The sequence below is a fragment of the Tympanuchus pallidicinctus genome, unplaced genomic scaffold (genome assembly GCF_026119805.1).
Source record: "Tympanuchus pallidicinctus isolate F22 unplaced genomic scaffold, pur_lepc_1.0 scaffold12, whole genome shotgun sequence".
NCBI lineage: Eukaryota > Metazoa > Chordata > Aves > Galliformes > Phasianidae > Tympanuchus > Tympanuchus pallidicinctus.
In genome coordinates this window covers 7290324-7303046 of record NW_026294637.1, presented here as the reverse complement: position 1 = coordinate 7303046, position 12723 = coordinate 7290324, and the positions used below count along the sequence as shown (strand labels likewise).

General features: G+C 51.0%; 1 protein-coding gene across 1 annotated transcript in view; it reads right to left on the bottom strand.

Annotated features, from left to right (window-relative positions):
* The window catches only part of ACAN (aggrecan), a 44435-nt gene that overhangs the window by 12551 nt on the left and 19161 nt on the right, over positions 1-12723 (bottom strand). The window contains exons 3-12 of the mRNA XM_052672188.1: positions 12229-12600; positions 11106-11280; positions 10718-10845; positions 9835-10131; positions 7249-7761; positions 6604-6778; positions 5931-6058; positions 5522-5815; positions 4831-5025; positions 677-3829 (exon numbers count right to left, since the gene is read on the bottom strand). Of these exons, the coding sequence (XP_052528148.1) occupies positions 677-3829; positions 4831-5025; positions 5522-5815; positions 5931-6058; positions 6604-6778; positions 7249-7761; positions 9835-10131; positions 10718-10845; positions 11106-11280; positions 12229-12600 (5430 nt within the window). The remainder of the gene's footprint in view (positions 1-676; positions 3830-4830; positions 5026-5521; positions 5816-5930; positions 6059-6603; positions 6779-7248; positions 7762-9834; positions 10132-10717; positions 10846-11105; positions 11281-12228; positions 12601-12723) is intronic.

The following is a 12723-nucleotide window of genomic DNA, read 5'->3' as shown; positions in this document are numbered from 1 at the left end:
AGATCTTTGTTCCTAGCTGGCTTGTGCCTCTCAGCCCTTCGGCACAGCAAGGCAGCTGATGGATGGCTGCTGTGGACAAGAGCTTGGAAACACCCAGGGCAGCGAGTCAGCACATCATGGAGAGAGAAACAAAGCAGGGCAGAGGCTTGCAGCCTGCCTGATCCAACTTCCCAGCCACATCTCCCAGCCAGAGTGGAAGTCTCAGGCGGGTGGAGCCGTCTTTGCTCTGCTTTTCACATGATGACAAAAAAAATGTTGTTTTCTTGAGATGAGAGCAATGGCTAAGAGCAATTTCAGACGGGGTGTGAATGCCCTGGTGCCTTCCACTGATGTATCACACCCAGCGGCTCTCACTGGTCATTCACAGAGTACACTTTTTCCAGCCCCTGTTCCAGCAGCACGGAGGGGAGAGGTCACCTACATCCCAACCATCACCCATATAACCAAGGGCACACGTAGGTAGCCCAGTCATGCTCCCAGCAGGTGCCAGCTCCACCAGGAGCAGCAGCTGGAAGGAGCAGTCAACGCCTGCTGCCATAATGCCGCAGGGAAAGGTCCCCGTGCACCTCCAGGTGCTTTCCCTGGGCTGGCCCTCAGCTCTGCAATGGGCAGGCGGGAGGAGATGTACCCCCTCCCTCCTTTCCCTTCCTGTTAGGGTTGGGAGAAGGCACAGTACCTTCTGTCGTGGGTCCCAGTGCATCTATTGCTTCTTGGGAGGCTGGATGCAGGGCGGCAGTAGCAGTGGCTGGCAGATGGGGATTGTCGAGGACAGCAGCTGTTTCTGCCTCTTGTCCTGACGCCGCGGGAGCGGAGGGCTCTATTTCAAGCTGAGCCTCTTCAGTGTTTCTGGGTCCCTGTGTTAGTTCAACATCTGGAGCGCTGGTACTGATTACAGCGTCTGGGACAGAGGTTTCCCCTGAAATGCCTGTGATCAAGTGTGATGTTGCGTCAGGAATTTCCTTCTCAGGAGCACTGGAGGGCTCACCACTGTCCAGAGACGTGGCAGCAGTGTCGGTGCTAACAGCAGGCAGCCCAGGAGTTTCCCCACTGCTTTCGTGGGCTGTGGATGTCTCTATGCCAATCTCAGGAAACGCAGATGTTTCACCACGGGCTTCCTGACTTGTGGACGTTTCTACACGAATTTCAGGGAAGGCGGAACTTTCCCCACTTACTTCTTGAGTTGTGGATGCCTCTATGCTAACCTCAGGATAGGCAGATTCTTCACCCCTGGCTTCTTGTGTGGAAGTCTCTATGCTAATTTCAGGAAATGCAGATGTTTCCCCACTGGTTTCATGGACAGTGGATGTCTCTATGGTAATCTCAGGAAATGCAGATGTTTCACCCCGGGCTTCTTGACTCGTGGATGTTTCTATTCTAATTTCGGGAAAGGCAGACGTTTCACCGCTGATTTCATGGACAGTTGAAGTTTCTATGCTAATTTCAGGAAATGCAGATGTTTCTCCACTGATCTCTTGAATTGTGGAGGCTTCTATGGTAATCTCAGGAAACGCAGATGTTTCACCCCGGGCTTCTTGACTGGTGGATGTTTCTATTCTAATTTCGGGAAAGGCAGAACTTTCCCCACTAATTTCATGGACTGTGGATGTTTCTATGCTAATTTCGGGAAAGGCAGACGTTTCTCCACTGGTTTCATGGACTGTGGAGGCTTCTATGGTAATCTCAGGAAATGCAGATGTTTCACCCCTGGCCTCTTGACTGGTGGATGTTTCTATTCTAATTTCAGGAAATGCAGACGTTTCCCCACTAATTTCTTGAAAGGTGGATGTTTCTATTCTAATTTCAGGAAATGCGGATGTTTCCCCACTGCTCTCTTGTATTGTGGATGTTTCTGTGCTAATTTCAGGAAAGGCAGACGTTTCCCCACTAACTTCCTGAATTGTGGATGTCTCTGTGCTAATCTCAGGGTATGCAGATGTTTCCCCACTGGTTTCTAGATTCGTGGATGTTTCTACACTAATCTCAGGGTATGCAGACGCTTCCCCACTGATTTCTTGACCTGTGGATGTTTCTATACCCGTTTCAGGGAAGGCAGATGTCTCACCACTGATTTCATAAGCTGTTGATGTTTCTATACCACCTTCTGCAGACGTTCCCCCACTCAGGTCTCCAGACGCAGAGCCCTCACCACTTGGCCCGAAGATATAGGGAAACGTGACAGCTGTTTCCCCACCCAGCTCCTGTGAAACCGTTGGCCTTGTCACAACTTCTACTAAATCGGATGTGACTAAAGTGACTTCTGGAAGTCCCGAGACCTCTCCACTAATATCAGTCACTGCTGAAGGTTGTCCACTTAGATCTGTGGCTCCAGAAACGTCTCCACTGAAATATGGGATCCCGGATGGCTCTCCGCTGAAGTCTCCTGTTCCTGAAGGAAGCCCACTAGACTGCACAGCTCCAGACCCTTCTCCAGATAGTCCTCTGTCTCCAGAAAGAAATCCACTGATTTCTATCATCCCAGAAGGTCCTTCTCCCACCTCTTGCGCAACTGATGTCTGCGTTACAACTTCTACCAACGTGGTATCCACGAGAGACACGGTAGGAAAGCCTGAGGCGAGCCCACTTTCCTCTCCAGATGCAAGGCCACTGCTGACTTCAACCCCAGAGGTTTCTCCACTGCCCTCAACTTCTCCGCTTGGAAATCCACTCATCTCAAGCACTCCAGACGCGCTCCCACCGAAGTCAATGTGTCCCGAAGGCTGACCGCTGACCTCTACGCTCCCAGACACCATGCCTGATGTCTCTCCTGAAGGCAGTCCGCTGATCTCCAAGATCTCTTTTGCTTCTGCTTCTGCAGTTGACGGGGTTGTCACTTCTTGCAGGCTGGTGCTTATAAAGGTAACGCCTGAGATCTCACCACTTCCATCAACACCAGAGGTAAGGCCGCTCACGTCCACCGGGCCGCTCACCTCGGGTATGCCAGATGGTTCCCCACTGATGTCCAGTCCTGAGGGAAACCCGCTGAGCTCAGGCACCCCAAAAGGCTCTCCACTGAGCTCAGGCAGCCCAGAATGTTCCCCACTGAGCTCAGGCACCCCGGAATGCTCCCCACTGAGCTCAGGCATCCCAAAAGGCTCTCCGCTGAGCCCGGGCACCCCGGAATGTTCCCCACTGAGCTCAGGCACTCCTGAATGCTCCCCGCTGGCTTCAGCACCCGAAGGCAGCCCTCTAACCCCACTGCTGTCCCACTCTGCAGATGGAAACCCCGACAGCTCTCCTTCACCACTGACTCCAATTGATCCTTTTCCCTCCTCTTGCCGTCCTGGTGCTGCTGTTACAACTTCCACCAAAGTGGAATCCACAAGGGAGACAGTGGGAAAACCAGAAGCGAGCCCACTTTCCTCTCCAGATGGCAGGCCGCTGATGAGCTCAGTGCCAGAGATTTCTCCACTAAATCCAGAATGCAGACCACTGCTTTCAGCTCCAGATGGCATCCCGCTAACTTCTGGTATCCTCGAAACAGACACCGATACCTCTTCCTCTGCAGAAGGTAAGCCACTGGTATCAACAGTGCCAGAAGGCAACCCGCTCACGTCCCCTGAGGGAAGGCCACTTTCTCCAGGTACAAAGCCACTGCTCTGCAGGTCTACAGATGGTAATCCACTTTCTCCAATCCCGGAGTGCTCTCCACTCAGTTCAAAACCTCCAGAAGTTGGTTCTCCACTCGTGTCTGGGGCTCCAGATGCTGAAGGTTCACCACTGGCTGGGTGCTCTCCAGACTCAGGGAACTCTCCAGACACTTCGGGGATGGAAGCACTGGTACTTGTTTCCTCTGGTGTTACAGTAGCTGGAGGAAAAGCAGATGGTCTCGCTGGAGAAGGAGGGAAGAGAGAGAGGGAAATAGGACAACTAGTTAATATTAACAATTTCCTAATTTACCTCCAAACTGACATCTAATAACATCACATTTGGGATAAAGGGCTCTGTCAGAAATCCTTTGATACCCTCAAATCTGCTAATGAGGATAATGTCTTAAATAACTGTTACACACAAATTGCTGGGAAACTGACAGAATACATCAACTTCTGGCATGGGACAATGGCAGCTGTGACAGTAATTCCCAGAAGCCAAAATAAAACTACAGTTTCCTTTGACATAGCATGTGGAAGAGAAGTTTGGTGCTGCCCTGAGCACATCTTGGCTCTGTCCTCTGGGCGTGGGGTCAGTTTCTAGGCTGCCTCCTGGACACACAAGATATTTTGTGAGATGCCTGGCAATGTAAATGTTGGTCTGCAACAGCTATGCTGGCCAATGCCATTCCGGTAGCACAGCTGGTCACACAGCAAAAAATTCTATATACCTGTGTAGCTCCTCCTGTGGAGCTCCTCCTGTTGTACCTATGTACACAACTAATTTGCTAATAAGGTGAAAAACACAAAACAAACACAAAAGAATATGGGACTGCCTATCAGTTCACAGCCTGTTCCACAGTAATGCACAAAACCAGCGGAGCAAGAAGTCCTTCCTTCAGTTTAAATAACTGAAGTTCCTTGGTCCCACACTTTCTCTGAGACTCAGCATGCCCTTCCCGTCCCGTTGCCTCCACTTTAAGGTAGCCTGTGGAGGATGACGTGTCCCCAAGGAGCACTGTGTGTCTCGAGTGCCTTCACACTTGCCAGCACACTCCTCTGAAATGCACCTGAAGCTGTTACATGAAAAGCTAACTCCAATGAAGAGAGCCCTCTAATTCCACCTTCCTCCTCAGCTGCATTTGGAAGGCCCTTCCTTCAGTAAGGACACAGTCAGTTTATTTCAGAAGTGCTCTGGTTCAACAATACCAATCACGACTCAAAGAGATGGTGCCTGGCCCACCTGAGAGCAGCGATACGTCGGTTGGGAAGACCTCTGTTCCCCAGGCTGTCTGATTCTCAGGCTCAGCAGACAGCTCTGTCTCCACAGTTGTCTCCTCCCCAGAAGGTATATCCTCCACTCCAGGGATAACTTGGGTTACCATCACCTCTTCTTCAAAGGGTGAGGTCACCCCCTCCTCCTCCATGGATGGCAGAGCTGGAATAGAAAGACACAGGACAGAGTGTCCAAGAGTTCATAGTCCCAGATGAAGCAGCTCCATAAGTGATCCAGATACCAAAATAATAAGCCATGGTGAAAAAGTATGCTGGGCTCCTGATACTGGGAGACAAGCTGAGCAGAGAAGCGGAGGCAGAGGGAACAGGGTGAGATTTTCCCTCTGAGGCATTATGAAGGCCAGGTTGGATGGGACCCCAGGCAATCTGATCCAGTGCTTGAGTTAGTGGGTGGCAATCTGGCCTGTGGCCGGGCGGTTGGAAGTGGATGATTGCTGAGGTCCCTTCCAACCCAAGCCATACTATGACCAAGTTAATAAAGTAAATACACAGTTATGAGGATGTGCTTCTGAGGTCCAAAAATAAGCAAGGCTTTGGTGAATCCCACTTAGCCTTAAGTATGACTCTGATGCACCCATGCTCCCATTGCAAAACCCCATTCCCCAAGGAGGAAGGACCTAGTAGGGATGGGACAGTACCTCTGAAGCAGAAAGCATGATGCCGTGACAGAGGGTCAGGAAAGCCTGTCTGGTTGTAATGCTGGTAGATGGTCCTCACACCAGGTGCATCCCCCCCGCAGCCAGGACGGGGGCTCACGATGGGGTATCGCAGGCTGCCGTCAGCCAGCCACCCAGGGTAGCATCTATCCAGGCCCTGCTTCCAGGCAGCGTGGAGTTGCCCAGCAGAGGCCAGCGTGGCATTTTGGCTTGCACAGTACAGCTGGGCTTCTTGGAAGGTGAACTGCTCTGGCTGGGTCGCAAAAAACACCTCACCTGTGGGCCGATAGAGAAGACAAGCATGAGCCTGAACCTCACCACCTCCGGCATCTCACGGTGTGCCTGCCCAGCACTGCTGTTACCCACACATGGAGGAATGGGGGCAGCATACCCTTCAGCCTGTCGATGTAACAGTACACATCGTAGGTCTCTGAGGCCGGGCGCATGCCGTATGAGCGCACACCCGGGGAGCTCTCTTTGTCTCCTGCACAGTTGCTGCGGGGATTCACAATGGGATACCTGACAAAAGAAGAGAGGAGGTGACCCACAGTCAGCTTTATGGACTCTGGGCTGAAGGATCTCAGCATACTTGGGAACAGCACATCATATCTTCACATTTAGAGGTGCTCGGTAACCCCAGCGTGACTTGGAAACCTGCACTTACAGCTTGGGGCAGTGAAACTTTCCTCCATTTTTTCATACATGTCAGCTCGCTGTGAAATTCATCACTAATCACACAGATTAGGAACAGACTGAGAAGAACGAGTCTATTGGCCACTATATGATGAGACAGCTTCAGGCTAGGACAGCTTTAACTGCAGATAAATAAAGCAGCAGCACAGACCAGAAGGAAGCCTCAAGTTCATAGAATGGTTTGAGCTGAAGGGACCCTTAAAGGTCATTTAGTCCAACTCCCCTGCACTGAACAGGAACACCTACAGCTGATCAGGTGCTCAGAGCACCGTCCAGCCTGACCTGGGATGTCTCCAAGGACGGAGCATCCATCATTCATGGCTGAATGATCATTTCACAGAGATGTATTCCCTTCATCGATACGGCTTTACCTGACCGTCTGGTCCCGCAGCCAGCCAGCATCACACTGATCAAAGCCAGCCTCGTAGGCAGCCTGGAGCTGCTCAGGAGTGGCAATAACGGCGTTGTTCTCCAGGCAGGCCTGTTGGGCTTGGACGAAGGAGAGGGCGTATCTGCTGGTGGCAGCACGGTAGTGAAACACCACGCCTGAGGAAAGAGGAACCATGGTGAAACAGGGCACTAGGAACCCCCAGACTGAGACGTGTCACCAGATAGGATCTTCCCAACAGCTATGAAAGGATCACTCCTGCAAACACACTTGGATGGAGATCCCTTGTTCATTGAGCTCTGCTACATTATAGAGTGATGTTCTGGGCATCTCTATAGCCTTCCTGGGATCTAGTTCCCTTGACTTTCCCCTCCCCAGATGCACAAGGGAATGCAGAGTACCACCACTGCTGCCATCAGACATCTGATCCCCATCCTGCATATGATGAAGAACCCACAGCTCCCCTCCAAGGCCCTTCCATCCCACCCATGGTGGAAGCATTCAGCCTGCAACTCCAAGCACCCAAACAGGCCTGCACACCTCTAGAGATCTGGACATCCTTTGTACTGGCAGAAGATCAGACTATTTTCAGACCATTTTTAGGCTTCTTGGAGTGCTGGTGACTTACCAGTGGGGGAAATGGGCTGCCTGGGGAGGAGGGCAACATCAGGGGCTGCTGTCACTTGCACAAGATGATCTTCTACAGTGAATGGTGAGGCAGACTCCAATTCTGGCGTGGCAGTCACTCCTATGGCCACCTCCACCGAGGTCACCTCTGCCATTCCAGTGGTGAAAGCGGTGTCTGAGACTGATGTCGTGACCTCTTCAGGCACAGCCCATACCCCTGTGACCTCCTCTGTGGTCACGTTCACTTCCCCTGGGGAAGCTGTCTCTACTGTGACGCCGGTGGTGAAGAGGTCAGGCAGAACGGTGAAGGCTTCATACAGCTCAGTGGCAGTGGCTGTGATCTCCATGGGCTCCAGGGTAGCGATGCTGCCACGGGCCTCCTCCTCCGTGGCATTGCGTGGCAGGGGCAGCTCCACCTCAGTCTGTGTGACGGTCTGTATGGTGAAAGCACTGCCCAGCTCGGTCCCAACCTCATCGGTGAACTGTCCTGGGATCAGAGCCTCGAAATCATCACCTACATTGAGAGACAAAGCAAGGATTGCAGGACATGGTCAGTCCAGCAAGGTGTACAGCGCTGGTGCTGTCGTGGAGGGGGAGATGAGAGTTTGCTGGCTCCAGTGGCAGCAGGGCACGGAATCACAGAATCATGGCATGGTTTGGGTTGGAAGGAACCTTAAAATACCGTTTAGTTCTGACCCTCTGCCGTGGGCATCTTCCACTAGATGAAGGTGCAAAGCCCCATGCAGCCTGCTCTTGGATAGTCATGAGTTGGAGGCAATGACTCACCCCGGCTCCCCAGCTGGAAAAGCAGACGGCTTTCCCCGTTCCCCCAGCTCCCGTTCCCGGGAGCTCCCTGCACAAATCCGAGTCTGCACTGACCTCTAGTGCCTGCCGCAAGGAACTCAAGGTGGCATGGGAGCAAGGAAAGCCTCTACAGCAACTTTGAGCCTGAGGAAGGCACAGAGATCCTTAAACTAACTGCATGAAGTCACGCCTAGATCACTACCTTCCTGCTCTGCTCAGCTCAGCTGGGGACCTAGGAACTCATCACATAAATGCATGCTACCTCCACCACCGAGACAGCTGAGGTCACTCAATGCAGCAAACTTAAACAAATGCTTTACTCCCACCTTCCTCCTCCCAAATCACTTTTCTGCATGAGTCACGTCCTTTGGGACAATATGCTTGTTGACATCCCACTGAGCAGGTCAGCCTGCAGATGGGGACTGAAAGAGCAGCACCGAACCGAGCAGGTCAGGGAAGGATGGCAATACAGCGAGGCAGGTCTCAGCTGGGGAAGGAGAACTAACAAGATACCATAAGGCTTTGCCCATAATACTGTTGTTCCCACTCTATTTATTTCCAATTCCATTTTCCTGCAATTTCATTTAAGCCAGTACCTCTTAGATCTTAAAGGATTCAATAAATTAGCCAGAGATGCTCAAGCAAGGACTGGCTGTACTCAGCAATTTTGAATGAATGCCCTGAGATAACTGGAAGGCTGTGCTGTGGGAACACAGGTCACATAGATAGATACCAAGAAGCCTGAGAGCTTTTACAGGGACAGATACTTGAGCCTCCTGATGCACAGATCATACTTATATCTGGCCACAATTGGTTTGAATGAAAGGGCTTTCAGAACATACTATTTTTGTAAAGAAGGACTTCTACGTGAATGCTGTCCCCTCTGGCTGCCTAAGCTGATCGTGCGCAGCTGCGTTTGTCCTCTCCTTGCTGCAAGGAGAGTGCAGGCAGGAGAAAGAGGGCGTAGCGGGGACGCTCTGCACTTCCCAGGCACGATTTTGCCAGAGGCTGCTGCACTCTGATTTATCCCAGCATGGACACTGGGATGTGTGCCTGCACTGCATCACAGCCCTACACAGGGTCAGGTCTATTTTCTTTTTCCTTTGCTTCCATCTCCTGCACTCAAAGTCCTCTACATGGAGCACCTGAGGTCTGTTCCACATCTCCTGAACTGCTACTCGGACAGACATCCATACACTTCTGGGACTCTTTATTTCCTACCTGAACATGAATACATGAAGAGCCTAAGATCAGGTGCCTTTGCAAAAATAAATAAAGAAATAAACAAAAATCAAAGAAGCAAGAAGCTTCTCTGCCTTAGTTCAGAGAGGGTCTATCATAAAGGTAAGTATCATATGGAGAGACTAGAATGCAAGTGTTTGGAGGCACTGGCTAACGAGGGCAGGTGAAACGGTGAGCTGTGATCTGTCTTTTTTATTGGTGTGCCTTCTGTGCTGCTCTGCAGTGACCAGAAACACTGAACCACTACACCACTACCTGGGAGTGCCTGAGATGAAAAATGACCAGCAGTGGAATACTTTCCTCCCCCATCTGCCTGTGTGAATGACTATAATTATTTTAATTCATGCTCCTAGGCTGCATTAGTGAATGGTTTTGAAAGAAAAATTGGGGTAGTCCCATCTCGTCCCCATTCAAACCAGCAGACAAACGTCGGTGAAGACCGTGATGGAAACGCACTAGGGATATGTCCAGGTTAAGTGAGCTGCAGACAAGGAGCTCCTTCTCATTACGTGGGCAAGGAGACATCACTCAGAGCACTCACCACTGTAGCAGATGGCATCGTAGCGGGAGCTGGGGTGAGGGTACCCCGTCTGGTTGGCAGGGTTCAGGTAAACGGTCCGCACGCCCACCAGGTTCCCTCCGCAATTGGGCCGTGCTCTGGAGATGGGGTAGCGAACGCTGCGGTCAGCCAGCCAGCCTGCACTGCACACGTCCATGCCATCCTTCCAGGCCAAGTACAGCTCGCCCGTGGTGGCCAGGCGAGCTCCCAAGCTGTGGCATTTGTCAAAAGCTTCCTGGAAGGTGAACTTCTCGGGGGAGGTGGCGTAGAAGACTTTGCCTGCAATCACAAGATCCATTAGCACAGGGGTTAGCTGTTGAGTTTAATCCCAATTCCCAACCCCAATTCCCAATCCCAATTCCCATCTTCTTCCCACTCCTGAGTCTGGATAAAATGAAAGTCCTGTGTCCTACAGCTTAACTGCAGCCTCATGTTGGTGATTATCTCTAAAGACCAGAATAAAGGGGGTCTTAGGGAGTAAATTAGTTGGAAGAAGACTTCCTTAACTATCTGGAGTCAAAGGGCCAATTTCAATTCCGATGTGCTGAATAATTCAGTGGATCCCTGTTGTGTGCATGGTGGGCACTTCTGGAAATCACATCCTGGAATGGATGGTCAGAGACACGTGGGATGCCATGGCTCTGTGGGAGGCTAGACCAACTGCACCCTCTATGCTGCATTAATCATTTAACAGTAAAATTATCCAAGGTCTTCCAAATAGAATGTAGAGAACATTTGGCCTTGCTGGGGGATGTGATTTCCAACTGTAAATTGTCATCTTCCAGGTCATTTGTGCCCTGCTGTCTAGACTAGGCACAAGCAGAGCATTGGCTGCTTCTGCATCTAGTGAGAACCCCCCAGTCACCTTGCATTTGCTCTGCATAGCAGTAAACATCATAGGTTTCATCTGTCTCACGGACACCGTAGGTCCTCACTCCTGGAAACTCATCCTTGTCACCGTAGCAACGCTCCCGAGGCAGATGGATGGGGTACCTGGGGGACAAGGTGCATAGAAGCAGGATGGGGCAGCAGCACAGGGCTGGAGGAAGTAGCATCCTGCTTTCCCTGTGACAGTCTTGAGAACAAGCCAAACACATCAGAGACCAAGGTGCCCACAAATGGGGACACAGGACTCAGCATGGCTGAGCCACACTTGTGGATCTTCTTGGCATTTCCCAACTGCTTCTCAACCATACTCCATCAGTGGCTTTGTTACAAATACCTTCCCTAAAGTGGCTTTTATCTCCCCTTACCTGACAGTCTGGTCAGCCAGCCAGCCGGCATCACACTGCTCGTACCCATCCTCATAGGCAGCCTGCAGCTGCTCAGGGGTGGCAATGACAGCACTGTTCTGGATACAGGCCTGCTTTGCCTTCTCGAAGTTCAAGGTGTACCTTGTGGATATTGCTCTGTAGTGGAACACGACACCTGGAAAACATAATGGCCATCATGGACACGTCTGCTGGAGGGCAACCAACCCCTTTAACTCCAAAGGAGTTAGGGATTGAAAGAAAGGGGAGAAAAACAATGAATTATGTGTACTGGTGGTGTAAGTTTGAGATAAAGGGTAGATAAAGGTAAGTTTAAGATAAAGGGTGACTTGGTGGACCTTGCAGAGCACATGACATTTTATACCAAGGTATACCACTTAAGGTCTGTAGATTTTCTGAAGGTATCTAAGTTTTGGGTTTTTTTTTGTGGTTGTTGTTTTAATAAACAGGACTCTATACAAAGGATGGCTGTCTGTATGCTCTGGTCTGGCACCAGTTCAGTGGAAAATTCACCAGGAGGCAACGAGGGGACTGTGATGAGGATACTCGAGTGCATGAAACCAGCAGAAGCCTGCTGGTTTTTCCCGTTGTGGTGGAAGCTATCCTCCTGGCCTGCATTGAAAGCAAAACCCTTGATAAAGGTCAGGATTGTAGGAACCTTAACTTTACTTATTTTATTCACTTGTTAATAGAATGAGCTGTGGGGAAAAAAAATCCAGAACAGACTAATTGTCCAGCTGAGGGCATCCCTTCTCCTGCAATATTTGGAAGAATTAAAAGGCTTTGCACTAGCCCTGCTCCTGATTCACTCCTCTGAGCAATGGCCCAGAATATCCAGCTCCACCTCCTGCCAAGACATCATCTTGCCGTCTCTGTAACTCACCTTGTCAGAGGAGTCAGTTTATTGGCATCATATTCTGCCATGAGTCATTCTACTGTTTTGTTTGCTCTGCTGGAATAAATACTTGGCCCAGGGCTTGTGCTCACCTGCACTTGGCCTTGTGTGACCTGACCAGAAGGGCTGGTGCTTATGAAGAGAGCAGCACCTTCTCTCCTTTCTGCCCAGGCCAGATCGTGGGAGGAAGCAGCAAAGGCAGGGTCTCACCTTTCACCAGGACTTCTATTGTGTCTTGTCTGTCCTCAATCCCGTACATCACTTCACAGCGATAAATCCCCGTGTGGTTGGATCTCAGCGCCTTGATTTCCAAGGTGGCGTCAGTAGGGATGGCGGGGTAATTGGGCAAGGAGATCACCTCCTTGTACTCTGCATTGAGCCGGATCTTCCCTCCGGTGGCCACTAGTAAGACGATCTCTGTTTGGTTGGAAAGCTTGCTCCATTTGATCCGCGGGGTTAGCAGAGCACTGGTGTCCTCTTCCTCTGGGATGTTGAAATAGCAGGGGATGTTCAGGGAGCTTCCCAGGACAACACGCAGGGGAGACTGCTCAGGTATCTTCACTTCCAGGCCATCGCTACTGTCTGCCGGTTCCCAAACAAAGCAAGGGTTACATCAGTAATGCACTTCATCCTAAATATCCAGGGCTTCCGTATGCTGCAGTGCCTCTATCTGCTTTGAGAGCCTCTTACACCCACATATTCAAG